Source organism: Chaetodon auriga, chromosome 17 (genome assembly GCF_051107435.1).
Source record: "Chaetodon auriga isolate fChaAug3 chromosome 17, fChaAug3.hap1, whole genome shotgun sequence".
Classification (NCBI taxonomy): domain Eukaryota; kingdom Metazoa; phylum Chordata; class Actinopteri; order Chaetodontiformes; family Chaetodontidae; genus Chaetodon; species Chaetodon auriga.
The window spans coordinates 1938065-1956967 of NC_135090.1; the positions used below are offsets into that span (position 1 = coordinate 1938065).

At 41.9% G+C, this 18903-nt stretch overlaps 2 protein-coding genes across 5 annotated transcripts in view; one reads left to right on the forward strand and one right to left on the reverse strand.

Annotated features, from left to right (window-relative positions):
* Nucleotides 1-4332, forward strand: part of LOC143335131 (large proline-rich protein BAG6-like) — a 28531-nt gene extending 24199 nt beyond the window's left edge. For all 4 annotated transcript variants that reach the window (XM_076754313.1, XM_076754315.1, XM_076754314.1 and 1 more), the window contains 4 exons: nt 127-309; nt 1023-1130; nt 1454-1600; nt 2885-4332. In XM_076754313.1, coding sequence (XP_076610428.1) covers nt 127-309; nt 1023-1130; nt 1454-1600; nt 2885-2983 — 537 coding nt within the window. In that variant the 3' untranslated portion in view covers nt 2984-4332. The remainder of the gene's footprint in view (nt 1-126; nt 310-1022; nt 1131-1453; nt 1601-2884) is intronic.
* A 1083-nt stretch (nt 4333-5415) lies between these two features.
* On the reverse strand, nt 5416-16563 carry c17h6orf136 (chromosome 17 C6orf136 homolog). The gene is made up of 7 exons (XM_076754694.1): nt 16369-16563; nt 13952-14199; nt 12193-12873; nt 10822-10910; nt 10530-10736; nt 10260-10329; nt 5416-9775 (listed from the first exon to the last, which is right to left on the reverse strand). Exons 2-7 carry the CDS (start codon nt 14048-14050, stop codon nt 9632-9634), a joined length of 1290 nt encoding a protein of 429 aa, XP_076610809.1. The 5' UTR covers nt 14051-14199; nt 16369-16563; the 3' UTR covers nt 5416-9631.
* Nucleotides 16564-18903: the final 2340 nt, after the last annotated feature.

Sequence of the window (18903 nt, forward strand, 5' to 3'; positions counted from 1 at the left end):
CTGTTAAATTCACCAACTCTGACCACATGCTGTGCTGCATGTTTGCTTGAGTCAGCATGGTTATCCAAATGTTAATGAGTGTAACAGGAATGAGTAACTCATGTAATCACTCAACCTCTCCAACAGATGGAGGAGACTTTGTCTCCAGCTCCAGCCACCACAGCAGAGGAGGCCATGGCTTCATCAGGTGACCGTGGAGAAAGGGACAACACTGCCTCGTCAGGGGACACTCAGCGTCCTGCTGGAGCCCCAACAAGACGCGAGGAGGAGGCCCCTGAGGTGGAGCAATGGGCAGCGGCTGTTCCACCTGTAAGGAATTAGGTTTTCCCACAATTCTATGGAAACACAGAGCTAATGCCTGGCCGTCAAGCTAGCTGCTCGTTCCCTCTGTTCCTGCAGGTCAACATTTGCAAATCACTATTCACAAAGTTCAGAACTGAAACTAACCTGTTGATCTCATGAAACCTGTGAATATCAGACCTGTGACCTGGTCCAGCATAGACCAGTGCTGAGGGTGTGGGAATGTTAGCAGGGTCTCAACATTCAGAGAAATCAAAATAAACAAAAACAACACAGTGCCATGGCCAGATTGTGATTTACAGTGGTAATGTTTCAGACATAGGCTCAGTGGATCTTAGTTCTGCATTTGGATACATTCAATCACAACATCTTACTCAACAGGCTGGAAAACTGGGTCTGAAATTGGTTTGAATTCTGTTTGCAGGATAGAGGCTTCTTTGTGTTTGGAGCAAACAAAATCTTTTACACCTTGTCTTAAATTCTCCTTATATCTTACACAAAGATGCACAAAGACATGAATGAAAAGTGTCATCCAAGCAAACATGCCTTGATTGACTCTGTTTGAATAGGTAATCTCATTGAGACGTGGGGTATCATTCAGTCATAAAAGTCCTTAAAGTGATAGGAGCCAAAAGGACCATATTGCAGATCAGTTGTGTGTGAATGAGCAAAGTGACCCTCGGTTCATTGGGTTTTGACCGTGTCATAATGTCCTTTCCCAGGAATGGGTTCCTATCATCAGACATGACATGCTGTCTCAGAGGAAGATCAAAGCCCAGCCGCCACTGTCTGACGCCTACCTGCATGGGATGCCTGCCAAGAGGAGGAAGGTGAGCAGTGCAGCTCAGGAGTATTTATTGCTGATTTAGTCTCACTGAACACAAGACTGTGGGTGAAAAGCAGCCTGATAATGTCAGAAGTCTGTCCTCAGGTTTGAGCTGTTCTAGCTCTAAAGAGAAAAAATATGACAAAAGCATTCTAGCCAAGAAGATTCAAGTTGTTTCTCCCTGCCTCCAGTCTTTGTGCTGGGCCAGGCTAAACACATCCTAGACCTGTCTCTGTCTCTATACATGTTTCCTGAAATGTCAAAATGTGCCTGTGAGAATGGCTGTTGTCATACAGAGGAAAGTAACAGTAGTGTTTCCATCCTTAGACAAGCCAGTGTGAAGGACCACACCTGTCCCTGTCAGACGCAGTGAGTCGAGCTGCTCGTGCTGCAGGAGTCCTGCCTGTCACCACCCCAAACAGCCTGCAGGTGGAGCTGGAGAGGCCAGCACTGCAGGAAGCGTACACCAAACAGGTCAGTCAGTCACTAAACTAACCCAGGATAACAGGATGTTTGTCAGCCTGAATCATCCTCTTGGATTTCATCCAGCTTCAAACAGGTTGAGGAGTGATTGATGGTCTTGGATGAAGGGATGCTGATAACAGTATTCGATTATTTTGAAATAAAGACAGCATGAGTGGAGAGTAGAACCCATGATCAGCAGCGGAGTCTCTTAACTGGATTCTTATAAAAAACCTGACCAGTTTTCATCATGTATCATATCAAATGTATCTCAACATATTGTGTTTATGTTCTGTTCAGAGACCTTTACTTTGGAATTACAGGTTTGTTTACGCCTCCTTCTCTTACTTACTGACAATGTAAATTCTAATATCAGTGCTGGAAGGTTCATGTAGCATAATAACTCAATTCTGTCTGTTTTCATGATTTTAGTTGATGTCAGCTGTATTGATTATACTGCTGTTGTAACTGTATTACACACAGTTAACACGGTGTCATCGTGATGTCACGATTACCTTAAATGCTTTTTAGTTCATGCTATCAGTGAAACTCACAGATATGCACACATTCGTTTCTTTGTGCTTTGTTTCAGAAACTTGAGAATTATGCACCAGTTATACTTTTTCCATTGTACAAGTAGAGCTTAAATCTAAACCCCCCCACAACACACACACACACACACACACACACACACACACACACACACACACACGCTTTTAATTTGAGGTTGTTTTGCCTCTGCTGTACAGATTTTGATAATTCTTTTTTCAAGTTTTCTCATGCGAATCCCCAAACTTTATAGAAGTGCTGAATCACTGAAGTGCACTTTTAAGTCACTGAATAAATCTACATATGCAATGTTAACATAGCAACATTTCATGTATTTTAGTATCTAAATGTCAAAACACACACGTCATGATGAACTGTTTTCTGGTCCCATGGTAAAAACTACAGTTATACCAACATTCCTGTGTTGGTACCTGTAAGGACAGAAGTGGTGATTTGTATTTGAATATTGCTTCATGTAAAGTGTAACCTTTAACCTTCAAACACATGGTCAAAAGTAAACATGTCTAAATGTTTGCGCGTTTGAATTGAAGGATTTGTTAGTGATGTCAGGTCCACATAAATTTGAAATCAGATTTAAAGTAACTGAAAAATCCAGATGTCATCAGTCAAATAAAAAGCTTATTTCGTTATCCACATGTGAAGAAGGGGCACCTGGAATCAAGATTTTCCTCAGCTAATATTAATAAGGTCGTTCTGTCTATAACCTGCTGTCTCTCCTCCGGCTAGGTTAAGAGTGACATCAAGGAGCGAGTGAAGGACGATCCGGACTACGATGCCCAGAGGTTCCCCAACACACACAGAGCTTTCTCTGTAGAGGACTCCTAATCATCCATGGCCCTGTGCCACAGAGAGCGAGCTCAGGTCCAGAGCAGGATCTGTCCACACGACCTGCAGCACGGAACTCTGTTTCATGTAGGTTTTTAACATCCCACTGTAAACGCAGCCTGAAAGGACGACAGCTACTGACTTCACTGCAGGATTCCTTCTCATCAGAGTGTGACGCCCCCTGCTGCACTTGGGTTAGAATGGAAAAACCTGCAGACTGTGGACCCTCCTTGGCACATGAATTCAGTAACTGTGAGCTATTTAAGTCACCTCATGCTTAAACATTCCCTCTGCTCTCTGCAGACACCTCTGCAGTGTCCGAGTGCTAAAAATTGAATATAAAACATGACAGCTGGTCTGGACTGGGCCTCAGGACAAGAAGATCTGGATTAAGAACTCCACTCCTGTCTAGGTCTGAAACCGTCTGAGCATCATAGCTTGAGATACAACCAAGAATAAGAACCGCTAAGGAAATAAAGAATAGACAATTCAGTTGTAATGTTTAAGAAAAAGTTGAAATGATTTAAAGAAAAAACAAAAGTATTATGAGAATAAATGTTACAAGAAATAGTTGCACTATCAGAATAAAGTTATACTGCAAGAAAACAGTTGGAGTATTATGGGAACAAAGTCATAATGTTGCAAGTAAAAAAATTTTATGAGAATAAAGTTTATCATAAGATAACTGTGAAACACGACAAGAAAAAGTGTCAATATTTCAGGAATAAAGTCAAAATATTCTGAGAAAAATACTGATTGTGCATGGCAGCAAACAATAACACTGCAAAAAATCAGTGTCAAAACTTGTTTTTCTTGTAAAAGAATGACTTTATTCTCATTTCAAGACGACTTTTCCTCTGAATATCATGACTTTGTCCTCAAACATCTCCTAACAGTAGTCCTGATAATCCATCTTACTGAGCGATCCTATGTTGCAGATGTAGTTGCATTATATATCTGTATCAGGCAAAACTGTCAATGAGTGCAAATTGTACATAGTAAGTAGGCGGTGATGTCATACCATAGACCTTCGTCAGTGTCAACCAGGTAGCCAGTTTTGCTTGTCATGGCATCAGATTTTTTTTTCTTAGCATCTTGACTTTAGAGATCACAACAACACACAGATGTTTGTATTTTAGGGCATTATCTCCATTATTGACACTGGTGTCTATTTAACAGAATACTCCAGTGATGTGGTCTAACCATGTGTTCATAACCTGCCAAAGCCTGATGAGGCGGTGGTGTGTGATGTTTGTCCGAAGCACAGCTGCAGTCAGTAGAGGTTTGTCAAACTGTGAATGGTTACTGTGTGATTGTTAACATCACTGAAATAAATTAACTGAACAATGTTTCTCAACTCCTTCATTTACAGCAAATCTCAGGTTTAGAGTCACACTTCAGACAGTGTTTCCAATAACAGGGTGGGACCACGAAAGGGGTTACACGGATAAATCTTTCACAAGAGGAGAAAGGTATGTACAGCCATGCAGCAGCTCTGTGAGGCCGTACCTTTCTAAATGTCAGGATGCTAACATTCCCACAGTGAAAATGTCAACATGCTGATGTTTAACATTCTGTGTTCATCTTAGTTTAGCACTTAAGAATGCTAATATTTGTTAAGTAGCACTAACAGCACAGCTGAGGCTGGTGGAACTGTTAGTTTTGCAGGTCAAACTATTGGAAGTTTTGACCTGATGATGGCACTAGAGGAAAAGTCAGGGGAGTCATTCACCCTCTGAATGTTTGTACCAAATTTACACAACATGCGTTATTGGGTCCTGAGCACACAAAAGGAATTTCACACTGAAAACATGGTCACTTTGGAAGATTTCCACTTGTTTGTTGTCAAGCACACAGAAGACTTTACAAAAACCAAGCCTATTCTGTTAGTGATGAAAGCAATGATTTAATAGAACCACTTACTCAGTATTTTTCAGTATCTGATATATCTGTGATGTCAGTGCTAAACTGAAGTCTAAAACTCTGCTAATGGCCCTTAAAATCTCCAGTGTGCATTGCACTTAATATAAAAGGCTGACACTGAATGAACATCATACAGTTTTGTTTGGTTTATCCGCCTGCAACATTTTTAGACTTCTGTTGGTTATCTTGTCAGACATGCAGTATACAAAGCTGACACTTTGAGCGAAACATGTGCCCCCCCCCCCCCCAAAAAAAAAAAGAAAAGAAAAGAAAAGGTGCATCCTCTGGGGGGCAAATCTGGGCATTAGATTTTAATATCTGTTGGGTTGAAAAGTTGTGGCAGAGGAAAGGTTTGAGAGCCACCAACACATCACAGTTCATCCCCTGGGACCATGAATAGCAGCAGTCAGTCCTGACTGTAGCTGTTCTGTTATCCTTCTCTGGACCAAAGTGGACACACACCGACTGACATTCCTTCACCATCAGTCAGGGATTCACGCAAACACCGATGATTGTTAAAGCAGAAGTTTATTTTATTCACACAACCAGGATTCACACAGAGTTACTGCAGCAGTACGTGTGGAAATGAAGCAACACGGAACCTGACAAGTCATGTTTCTATGCAGAAATGACTGATAAATACACACCAGACAATGTTCATCCCCACATGGACCACAGCTACTGTTACAACATGCTTTATTGCTCGGTTTTAAGAAGCACTAAATATTATGGAGCCATGTCAAACGTTACAGTGAAGTCACAGCTTACGCTTGAGCACACAGCCTGAATATGTACAGCTAAGATTTAGGTCCAACTTCACAATCAAATTCAATGTTCAATAGAAACTGCGACCTTTGTGTTTAGCATTAATGACATATTTTATACAGGTCAGGACTTTTCCAAGGGACAGTTGGAGGTATTCAACACATTGTTGAGTAACTCAGTCAGCAATCATTCATTTCCCACATAGCTGAGCAGCCAGAGTTAAGTTTTGTTGGAGATACAATAATGTTTTGGGCTTTTTTTAAAAAGTATTTCACAAAGCAGAGCAACTCTGGTTTCCATTTACTGCTCTGACTGTCAACTGGAGGAGGGCTGACTGATGGATTTCTTGTGTAGTGTCTACGAAGAATCTGCGAGGCTTGAACATGGACGTTTCTTTGTTGCTGTCCTTCTATTGATTGATTTATGACATGGCATCTAACCTGTCAGGCTGCCACTTACACATGTACCCCAAAATTTAGTGTGAAACTGAAGAGTGACAGCTGGCTCGTACCACCTGAATTTTCCCAAATTTTTTAGGACAAGCTTGGGAGCATAGGACGTCACACAAATTATGCTCCATCGCCAACATGCTGATCCAGATTATTGACACCAACATGTAACCAAGGATTTGCTGTATTCTTGAGGACTCACTGTATTGTTACGGTTTGGGTTGGATACTCTGCTGTGATCTGTACATGAATTGTTTTTACAACAGTTTTTTTTTTCTAGTAAATTACCACAAAGACCGAAAAAACTAGAGTCTAACTTATTGACAGATGTATTACATGATAATAATCATGTAACTTCTCAGCACAAACTAGCAGTGTGTGAAAGGTCGACATAGTGCTTCTGTTGGTAAAACAGTGGCTGGTTAAACAATAAGTCTGGCAAAGCTCCAGATTTTCTTTTTGTCAATGAATCCCACATGAAGAGCCAAAGCCACAATGGATGTAGCTAACAAGCACTGTGTGTGTATCAAAGGCTCATGCATCTTTTCTCTGTGCCATAAAGCTCCAATGACGTCCAAAAACTATTAAAAACACATCAATGAGCCGCACTCTTGCACTGGCTGACATGCTCCATTACATGAACACGCTTATTTCTGTCTTGATCCCATATTCTGTCCTGCTGGCCCAAACACTCGTGTGGATTAATCCGATGCTGAAAATAGTCCCCAACAAATGCACTTTTGGCCAGCGGATTTCGGAAGTTAATTACTGAGGCTTTTTATTTGTTAGGTGTTTCTAAAGCATTAACGTTACATCATCAGGAGGAACCAAGGAACTGAACACTCACTAACACGTTCAATTTTGGTCTGCACATGGGATTTGTTGGTATTTTTGTATCTTTAGCAGTGTTACTAAACTACAGCTTCCTTGCTACTGATTTCAACTAACAAGTATTCAATTTCACTAAAACTAACAAAGTGAGGATGGATAAGTGGCACTTGCAGTGAACTATTAGAGAACTTGTTTCACTTTTTTCTCAGTGTGATGCCGTTCAACATCAACTAGTAACTGCGTGTTCTCTGCCTTTATCTAAAGGTAACTAACAATAACCCAACAGCTCCTCTCCAGGCACCACGTTCCATTTATTCCTGTTGTTCTTTGAGTAATAAAGTCAACATGAAATCAACATCCCGATTTTACATACTGTTCATCTGATTCGACTGGTGGGAACATTCTTTAGCACATTAACTGACCACAGATTACAAAGCTGGGGTTTTCGATCTTATTGGTCTGGTTGTCGAGCTGTATTGGACATCCAGTGTTTTATTGACTGTTGCTTGCAGTGTTTGACCATCTGACTTGCTCTTCGTTTAAAGCATACTAACCCCGGAACAGTGTTTGAAACCCCCTCCGCCTAAGCCTGACATCTCTCTGAAACAGTCACTCGCAGAGAGGCCAAATCCTCAGAGGGCGAGTGTATTTAGTGAAATGAACTGAGCCAGAGGTAGAGCCAAGACACAGCGCTGCCAACACTGCCATCATGCACATTACCTGTAAAAACAGCAATGGTTTACACAAACAGGCCCTGCAGATCAACAGCAGCAGCTGAGAGGCCCAGGTCACATCAGCCTGTGTGTCTTCCTTCATTTAACTGTTCAATATTCCACATATGCAGGGGCTACGACATGGAGAGGGCCAGGCAGGAAGAATCCACCGCTAATGACCAAAAGCCTCTGGGGTCAAACTTTGGCAAGTTTCTCTCTCATTCCACCTCAAACAGGCATATGAAGTTTCATGAAAACAGTTGATTTTCAATATACTGCCTGATGCTGAGAAATAAGGCTTTATTTATGAGAATTTGGCTTTTGGGAAAATGTACTTTGTGATGCGTTCTTTGTTCAGCAACACAAATTATGACATGATGATCTTGCAAACAGTCTGCTGTGGTAACAGACACTCCAGCTCCCATGGGACCAGGCTCAGGCTGGAAACCTCTGATCCACAAGCAGCCACTGCAATACTGAGGTGGAATATTTCCAGGAATAATTCAGCATGTTGGGAAACGCTTTGTTACTTTCTGACAGTAAGATGAAAAGATGGAGATCAATCTCATGTCTGTGTGAACTGGAGTCAGGAGATGGTTAGCCGAGCTTAGCATAAACACTGGAAGCAGGGGAAAGCAGCTAGCATGGCTCTGTTCAAAGGTTCATCTACAACACCTAAATCTCACTGATCAACATGTTGGATTTCAGTGGTCTGTTTTATGTTCCTGTTTGCATAAAGACTAAACAAACTATGAACAAAAAGATACAGCATGTTAATGACTGAGCTTTAGAGGTTTCGGTAGGTGTTTCTTTTTAACCTTTTGACTTTGAACAGAGCCAGGCTAAACGTTTCCCCTGCTTACACTGTACACAAAGCGAAGCTAACCATGTCTTGACTGAAGCACCAGTCTTAGAGGGTCATTGGTGCAACTCCAGTCTACATGGAGCACCGAGTACAAATGAAAAGGCAGCTAGTTTGCAGTTAGCTGGGTAGTTAGCAGGTACTGCTCAGTTACCCACAGCAGCAGCGAATTTCGGGGTTTCTGGTGTAGAAACAAACTTTTGACTGATGATGAAAAGTTTGATCTGATTTATGTCAAATTCAAGTTTATTTGGAAAGATTTAGGAGGCTCTCACTCCAAATATGTGTTTTGTTTTGTTTTTTTGACAGATTTCATGCATCTCAAACCTCTTCAACAAAAATGCTGAGTGCAAAGTTAGCTTGACCCATACAATGACAATAAAACTGTAAAATGCAGAATTTTCCCTCAACACACAGACATAATATTCGCACCCATCATCTCACCTAACAACAGAAAGCAAATAAAAGTATAATGAACTAGTCCCTTCAGATGGATTCATGAATTGGTAGTTGCTCGTTTGGCAGCAAGCTTCATGTAGCAGCACCACCTGACGTGTTGCTGCACCAGACGTTAGCACTGCATGACATGATTTGACGCGTGTGTTGAAGACCTACATCTTTGAGATGTCTGTCATTAAGTGATGGCAGTCAACATCCGCACTGTTGATCAGTTTCATATTTGTGTTCAGATTAAGAATAGTAAAGCTTGAGTTTTAAATGACGGGTCTTTCCTTAGTAATTTGTTTTAAAATTTGAAAAATAAAATACAAACAAACAAACAAAACAAGCTGTATGTTATTCCAACAGCTGGCGGCTGACTGACATGGGATGCCTGCTGGACCAGAACAACACAGTTGTGTGTTGACATTAACCACTTTCATTATTTCAAATAAAAACTACACTAAAATTAGAAAAAGGAAAAGCAGTGGAAAGTCTTGACTTTGTATTTAATTCAGGGGCAACATTATGAGATGTTAGGATAGAGAGCCAAACTCATTTCAGTGCATTCCTATGTTGATAATGGATGAAACTTTGCAGAATCACAGGGACCTTGGACACACTGTTGATTCCACTGGCCGTTATTCCTCTAATCATTGTCCTGGGGTCAGTTTTTGCTCTGTCGAAGCGAAGACAGGAGGAGGGGCAGCAGGTTGAGGGCGGGTCGCTGCTCTTGCACCCCCAGTGCCACCAAAGCCCCTGCCACGAGAGAAGTTACTCTGGGCAGGACAGGGGGCCGCGCCGGCATAATCTGCAAGACAGAGGACAGTCAAACAGAAACCTCAGGATGATGCAAAGACAGCTGTCCTGCTAGTCATCCGGCTGACATTTTCAATGCAAACAAAGAAAATATATTGCGTCAGTTGCATTAAAGTCCTCTTCCCATGGTAGTATGAGATATTAAGTAACTTGAACTGATAACATCTGTGTCTGTGGTAACATTCATTTCCATAACCAATGGCAATGAAAGACAAGGCTGAAAACTTGAACATTCCCTCAGTCAGTTTTAAAGGACAACAAGCCTAAGTGTGCTTAAAAGCAGTGCCAGCTGGATTGTCTCACAGTGTCAGAAAGCCCTTTTCTAGTGGTGGTAGTGCAGGATAGCTGCATCCAACAAGGCAACGTGCATCGGAAGAAAGGGTTGGGAGCTCCTACTCTATGGCAAAAAATCCACTCTAGCCACTTTGTAAATGTCAGCACGTACTTAATGGCATAAAACCCAGTTAGCTGCTTACCTTTTCAACTTTATGACAGTGAATGAGTCCATCCTTTCCAATGTAAAACGTAGATAATGCATCAAATGATCTATAACACATGACAGGTTAATTTAGATTATAAATCATTGTGACTAAAGATCTGAAAAAAGACTTCACACTCGAAATCAAACATTCTATAGACTGCATATTTAGTAAAGCAAAAGCTTTGAAAGTAATGACTTGAATATAAAGTTCCCTTTCTCAGAATAAACCCAGTAACAACTTGAGTCTGGACGTTCTGTGCGTTACCTGTACAGGTGAGATTTGTCTTTCCGATAGAAGCGTAGCATCAGAGTGTGGAGAGGAAGGCCCCTCAACCTCCAGCGAGCCTTAACACTCCTGTCTTCCATGTGCTTGGTGAGCTTCAGCACCTCCAGCCGAGTCTCAGCATAGTAACACAGACACAGGAAACGCCACAGGGAGACGATGAGCCTGTACAGCACAAGGCCTCTACACCTACACACACAACGACAGTAAGGTCACACAGGAAACAAGACAGCAGTCTGCAATGATGTACCAGTATTAACCCAAACTGATTCACCTGGTCGTGGTATTCATGAGGCCGTTGATCAATTCCACATCATTTGAGTACATGGTGTAATCATGACTCTTCACCAACAAACCTGGAAGCTGCAAAGTAAAGACAGAAAATGAATTCCCCGGTATTGAGGTACAGCTTTACAATGACTTACCAGCTCAGGGCTATAAACACAACTCCAGTCTAAAGCAGTCTGACCTACAGCATCAGGTTCTGCTGACAACGCAAAAGGAACTATTAGACTATTTTTACACAGCGCAGAGCTTCATCACACGGAGCAACAACAATCACCTGAAGCTCAAGATGAGCAGAACCAATGAGCTTGTGATGGACAACAATGCTTCAAATATGGTCATAATCTCCCCTTCTGTTCTTGAGTTATAGCATTGAATAATGGTCAGAAAAGGGTTTTTGCAGAACATTATGATGTCACAGTGAGACTGACCTTTGACCTTTTGGATATAAAATGTCATCACTTGTGTGTGTGTTTTGACCACTAATAGTTAATCAGTTCAGTGAACATTTGTGCCAAATTTGAAGAATCTCCCTCAAGATGTTTCTGAGATATCACGCTCACAAAAATGTGACAGGCAACCCAAAACCACAATGCCTCCGCTCAGGGCTGTCACCAGGGTAAAGGCATAAAAACTGAAAACACACCAGATGGAAAGAGGCCAATGACAGAATAGCGAATACAGACCACTGAGTGAATCAAAACCCACCAGTCATGTGTGTGAGGAAGTGTACGAGGTGAAGCACGATGAAAGGTCACATGTATTGGTGCAGCAATTTTCAAACCAGAGGCTGCGATTCTATCACACATTTAGAAATGATTTCTAACACATTTATGAATCACATGTATTTTGATACTCATTCATTCTTCAGAGTCTGTGAGGATTCAATAAACTAAATCTTTTCATACGTATAAAGCAGCTGTGGACAACAGCTAAAATATAAGTATTACCCATATTCACAGCCTCATAGTTATTTCCAGAGACTGACCTCAGCCATGGTTAAAACTCCTTGTCCTCCAATAGTTAGTCCAAAAACTTACATTTTCCACAAGGAAAGAATATAACACGCATGGATGCATGCCCGCTCACACACCCACATGCTCCATGAAATTCCATTTGATGATCAGATAGATATAGACATTGGAATTGATAAAAAAATCTTTAAAATAATGATGCTTGTGAAGTTAAAAACTACAACATGTCAGCTCTGTTATGTGCACTTGATTGACTGATTTCATGTGACAGGATGTCTAGATTTAGAAGTCCTCACTAGTCTAGCTCAACACTTCAGCAGTGACAGGCAGTAAAATGGCCTTGTGCAACTTCAATTCACTTAAGCAGACACAGTGAGCATTCTTACCTCTATCCTCAGTCTTTCATAGATCATGGCCAGTTTCTCCTCCCCTTCACTGTCTCCGTCAGTATGCTCCTCCTCCGCTCTCTCAGCATGGCTACACAAAGCAGTAGGAGGCAGCAGAGGTAGCTCCACAGGCTTGTTGTCAAGTCCATTATCCTGTCTAGATTTCAGCCTACTGTCAGGTACCAGCTCTGTGGCCGGGCAATGAAAACAATAAAACTGAGAGCCATAAATAAACGGTGCAGGACACCTCTCTGCTTCAAACAGGCTTCTGAAACAGCCATGCTGTCTCTCTACAGCCTCAGCACTGTTTCTCTTAAAGCTGTCAAAGCTGATATCATCCTCTCTGCTGCCATCCACCGTGGTAAATGGGAAGGAGAACTCAGAGGACTTGTGAGCCCCCAGAGCAAGGATCTCTCCTAGTTTATTGTGAGCGGACAGAGGGATTTCCAGCAGGGTGTGGAGGCTGTCTGACTCACCCTGTCGCACAAGCACACACACACTGAGTGACTCCTCCCAGCCCCCCTTGTAGTCGCCTCTTCTCTGAGGCTGGCTGGCATGGTGAAATGGATGGGACAGCACTGGCTGCTTAATATGCTGATATCTCAGGCTGTTGGGGGGCGCCAGGGCCCACGATGCACTGCTAAGAGGGCGTGTCTGATGCATCCACTGCCAGTCAACCACCTGGAGCAAGGAGCAATAAGGACTCGGTAAGACTATTAACATACAATAGTATAGGAATTACACTTGCTCACATACTACATTGATACTGCCATTTCATTACAATAGCAGTCTGACACTTTGAGAAATACTATCACTAATGATATTATTGTTAGCTTTTAGAGAGTCACATTAGAGGACAACCATCAGTTTCATGACTGTGCATACAAGACAGTTACAATAGATCCAGAAAGATGGCAGAAAGACTAGAAGCAGGGGGTGGCTAGACTAGCTCCATCAAATAAGAAAAAAATGCACCTAAAAATAACTAGAAACCTGTCTATATGCTGTGTGCAATATGGTTTTGGAAGTATAAACCACAGCTTAGAAAAAACAATTTGTACTGAGCCAGGTTAACCATTTCCCCCTGCCTCCAGTCTTTATGCTACTATAAGATAACCACATCTAGCTCTGAGCTAAGCACACAGACGTAAAATGAATAACTATTCCTTTAATCAAATCCAAAAATATAGTTGTGTCCATGTCTGAAATGATAAATATAATGAACTTTATTTATACAATTTAGTGAATTTGATCATGGTGACCTGACTTTTAGATTTAGCATGAAGCAGGTGTGAATTTCGAAAAACATTGTGATGCAACAAAAGACTGGGAAAGTTGTGCAAAACACCTGTTTGGAACATTCCACAGCTAAAAAGGTTCATTGGTAACAGGTGATAGTATCATGACGAACCTTTAAGGGCTAATTTGGGTTTTTGAAGTGGGGTCATATGAGTTACTTATTCAAAGTCAGTGTATAACCTACAGTAGATGGATGTCAGCTTAGTCCCTGTTTGGAGAAGCAGCAGGAGTAACTGTGTACTATGTTTTACTAAATATGTTTTGCTTTTGCTTTGGCCCCCATTAGCTTTCTACATCAGCACTCCTGCTGCTTCTCCTCACTGGGGATGTGTCGGCCATCATGTACTGTAGGCAATACTCTGCCTCTGGTTAAGTACCACATACCCAGTAACCCAAACTATCCCTTTTAACACACAAGTCAAATGAAAATGGAAGAGTATCTTTGAATCACGCTGATTACCTGACTGACTCTCCAGTTCTGTTTTTTGATGGGTTGCCTTCTGCCATGGCTGCAGACACAACCCACCCAGAAGGCGACGCCCCCTCTGCTCACAGCCATTTACGACAGAGACCGGGGCAACCCCAGTCACCAACTGACCATCACCAAAAGCACAGTGGAGGTCGCAAAGCCACACAGAAGGTTTCCTCAGGACCTTATGACTCTGGATGGTTCCCAGCTACAGCAGCAGGTTCTCTACCTCAACAAACCTGAGAGCACAGGGAGGGCAGAGCTAGTGACAGTAAACACTTCAGAGTTTGCACCAGGGCACTGGTTAGCAATGTTAAACATCAAGCAATGCTATTCAAATGTTACTAAATGGAAATAAATTAACAATGTACCTGCTAAAAATATTTATCTGCCAATGATCAGGTGCATTGGTTCATTGACATATTAAAGTTCTGCCACGATTAGCTGTTTTTTCTAACAGATTAATGATTTAAGTCTAGTCAAATTTATCAAGCATAGTTCCTCATCCCCCAGCCATTTGTCATGGCTAATGAGTTACCAAAGAGTTGCCTATTTACCCATCCACAAAGAGCAACATATCATCCATGTGGAGTCATGTTTCCACCTGGTAAATGTAAATCCAGTCTTCATTCACCTTTTAGCTCTGGTTTGCTCTCCTCCAACTCCCATGAAAAATATCTGGTTGTCATATATTTCAATGAAACCGCTGCATTAGCACAGCAGCTGTGCAGAGAGGGGTGTCACAGGGCCCTGGCAGACATTCAGCTTTTGCCACAATTCATCATAATCTAGCAAGTCACCTTGTTGGTCAATCAAATATGTGCAAGCTTTCAGCTGTTTACCCAACAATCACTGAGTCCATCACTGCTATGATTATCTGATTAATCAATGATGAATACCTTTCAGGTCTGGGGAATTGTGAGGGCTTTTTTTCAATGTTTTTTGACATTTTATGAGCAAAGTGATTAATGGAGAAAATAATCTGCAGATTGACTGATAATGATAATTTTGCAGCCCAAATTGGGACAGTGGTTTAAATGATCGTCAAGATAACTTTCCAAAGCTGTAGAATCTTGTAACATCATATTATAAATTGTTGTGCAGTGTTCTGTAATTTGTTAACCCTTCAAACTCATGGCTCTGTGACTCAAATTGGCTTTCCTGTACCCTATTTCATGTCTCACCGGTTGCTGAATCAGCACGCCCAAACCAATGCAGCCACCTATGTTGTTTTAGATGTGGGGCTGTTTTAGTTCTGAACACCTTGTAATATTGTTGTGGGCTATTTAGTCACAGGGAAACAGTGAGTTAAAAGATGCTAAAATGCTTTGATCTGAGGGGAACTGCAGAATTGCTGCTAAATCTCTGTGGCTTTGTCACTACGGGCAACACATTTCACATTTTACAAAGTTATTTGATCCATTGTTCATATAATATATTTATTTGCAGCCTTCGGGGGGAAAATGAATACTGGATTGGTACTATATTGTAAATGATATAGGAAATAAAAAGTCCAGAAAAATCACACTGAAAGAATTGATAGATGTGTCCCTGACTAGAGTCTTCCACTGAGCTTTTCAGAGAATATGCCAGAAGCACATGACCTGCAGCAGACCACAAGTTTATAATCAGAGACTCACAGCTAGGACTGAATTAACCAGACATGAACATTCTACAAATGAAATGTGTTACAGGGCTGCATCCTTACAAACTGCTATGTACAAACGTGAAAAAGAACTGTAGAGTAACTGTACTAGTCTCTTGAGTAGAAGAACTCTCAGTCAATACCTTCGGGTAAATAACTTTGTTCACTTGAGAAGGGCATGTCGTGTGTTTTGACATTTAACCAAATAAACAATTTAGCTAAAATAAGTCATACTGTCAGCCGTAATCACCATAAAAATCCACCTATAGTCGCAGTACTAACATTATATGTGACGTCACTAAATATCCTCTGATATAAAGATAGCTACTGCTGGCCATCTCGAGGAATGACAACACTCGTGAATGATAACAGTGTGAATCAGGAATGATTGTCTGGTGACAGAGCGAGGACACGGTGTTATCATTACTGAAGTTCAAGAAAACTGTCAAGGAAAGATTATCGCTACTATTTATCACATTATCCTGATCTTTTTTGTTATGCCAACCACCATTTAGGTTATACTGGAAACAGCTGCACTTCAAGTTGCTACTGATCACTATTCAGTAGCGTTTCCATGGATTCAGTATTTCTACAAATAGCCGGGTCATGTGGCTCGAGATATCTTGCCTTAAACGTTGACATCTTACATGCTGTTGGCTAGTGCTCGTGCTAGTGACAGTCAATGCTAGGTGCTAACTGAACTAGCTACCGGCTAGTCTTGAGCTAGCTAGCACCGGCTTGGCAAACGTCCCTGTAATGTTACCTTTCACAGACGAAAACCCGCTGAAGTCAGTCTAGACGGTGTGGTTCTCCAGGTCCGCTGTTGTACAGTAGTCACAGATAGGTTAACGCTAGTAACAAGCTGGTAAGCATTACTTTGCTAACTTACACAAATGTCATTTCAGCCTAGTATGTCCTTGCCCGGCTACACACGCCTCACGCAGCCAGTCGTAATGCTGCCTTCACTGCTGTCGGAAATAGTGGTATTACCTCTATGTAGGACAAAACGACCCGACAGATTGATGTAAGGCAGAGAAAGTGTACAGGACGTGTACTCTTTATTTTCAGTCGCATCACCCACACGCAAAATCTTACTGGCTCAGACTTCTGAAAAAAAGTTTTTATGGAAAATATTTTAGGTTTTTTTTATGACGGGTTTATAAAACAAACAGCTGTTGCAGTCCCTCATGTCTGGCCTGCTGCTGCTCCTCCTGTGGCCATTCCTCCTTTGGAAGCATTCTTTAGAGTGCCTCTGGGTTAGGAACAGCATGCAGTCCAGGTGTCTGCCGTACAGTCTGCCTCTCCACCCCTAACCTCCCTGAACCCACATTTACCTTGGACTGCATACACTACATTGCTCTTCCTATGTAGGGGTGTTTTGCCCTTAGGGTGGACAAGCTTCTGCCTCATTGTGTTACTGGGCTTGAAGTGCACAGGATTGTGGTGTTTCTTGAAAATCCTCCTTAGTTTTTCAGATACTTCCACCATGTAAAGGATGACAATGTTGTTCTGTTTATTGTCTTTTTCTTTTCTTTCTTTTCTGTGCCTGTGTCTATTTGTGTTCTTGATGAAGGCCCAGTTTGAGCAATCACACATTCTAAGTACTTCCCTGCTCCTTATCCTTGCCTTGTGTCTTTGTGGGCACATTCTTAGTCCGATGGTTCTGGGTTCTCATCAAATCAAATAAAATCAAACTTTATATATATAGCACTTTTCATACACGATAAAATGCAACACAAAGTGCTTTACAACAGTTAAAAACATTATAAAGGAAAACAGAAAAACAGAAAACCCATCCCTCCCACCCTCCACATGTACATATGCACACCCACGGCCACACCCACACACACACACACAAACACACACACACACACACGCACATAAACTCACGCGCACACACAGTAGTGAGACATGGCAAGGCACTGAGGATTGGGGAAAACACTACCTTTGGGGCCGTCCACACTGGGAGGAGTCGTCACAGACTCTGACCACAGGGACGCCAGCACCCAAGCCCCCCCTGACTCCGACAGACAGGCGGACCCCCACACCAAGGTGGGGAGCCCCCTGCCCAGCCGGGCCAGAGGGACCCAGGACCAGTACCCCCAGCAGTAGACCAGACACAACTCTCAGTGTGGAGGACCCCCCTGAGGAAACAGGAAACATTGCAGGTAAAACTAAAAGGCATGGTATAAGATAACTAAAATAAATTAAACAGTTAAAGGAAGAAAAACACATAAAATAATAGATAAAGTAGATTAATTAGGATAAAATACTACAGAATATAAAACAGCAAAATAAAAGGCATCAACATAAGACAAATGATAAAAACATAGAAGAATAAAGGTCAGTTAAAAGCCTGATTAAAAAGGTGTGTCTTTAACCTCCTTTTAAAAATATCAACAGTCTCTGAAGACCTGAGGCTCTCCAGCAGGCTGCTCCACAGGTGTGGAGCATTGTGGCTAAATGCCGCCTCACCGTGGGTTTTAGATCTGGCTTTTGGTATGGTTAAAAGGCTGGTGTTGGAGGACCTCAGGGTTCGCGAGGGTTGATACGGTAAAAGCAGGTCAGATAAGCAGCGACTGTAAAACAGGTGTAATGTGGGCCCGCTGAATTTTGAAGTGATTGGAGATTTGCAATACTCTTTTTGGGACCAGAGAGCAGGGCATTACAGTAATCTAAATGACAAGAAATAAAAGCATTTATTAGCACTCTGTGCTGGCCTGAGAGAGAAACGGGCAGACTCTGGCTATGTTCTTAAGATGATAAAAGCCTATTTTTGTTATATTTTTGATGTGTGCGATAAAAGTCAGCTCAGAGTCAAAAATCACGTCCAGGTTTTTTACAGATTGTGTTGGTTTAAAATCTGGTAGTTTTGGTAAAAGTTTCTCTGTCTGGCCTTCAGGACCTATAACCAAAACCTCTGCTTTGTCCTGGTTGAGCTGTAGGAAATTCCCTGCCATCCATGACTTGATATCTAAAATGCAGTTAAAATGGTATCTATTGGCCCTGTGTCATCAGGAGACACGGCAATGTACAGCTGTGTATCATTAGCATAGCTATGGAAACTGATGGCGTGTCTCCTGATCACGTCCCCCAGAGGAAGCATGTAAAGATTAAAGAGAATTGGACCTAAAATTGAGCCTTGGGGAACCCCACAGCTGACCTCATGGTATCCATACTTACATAAAAACATCGGTCTGTGAGATAAGAGTGGAACCAGTTAAAAACAGTACCAGAGAGGCCAACCAGGTGTCTGAGTCTATTTAATAAAATGTGATGGTCTACTGTATCAAAGGCG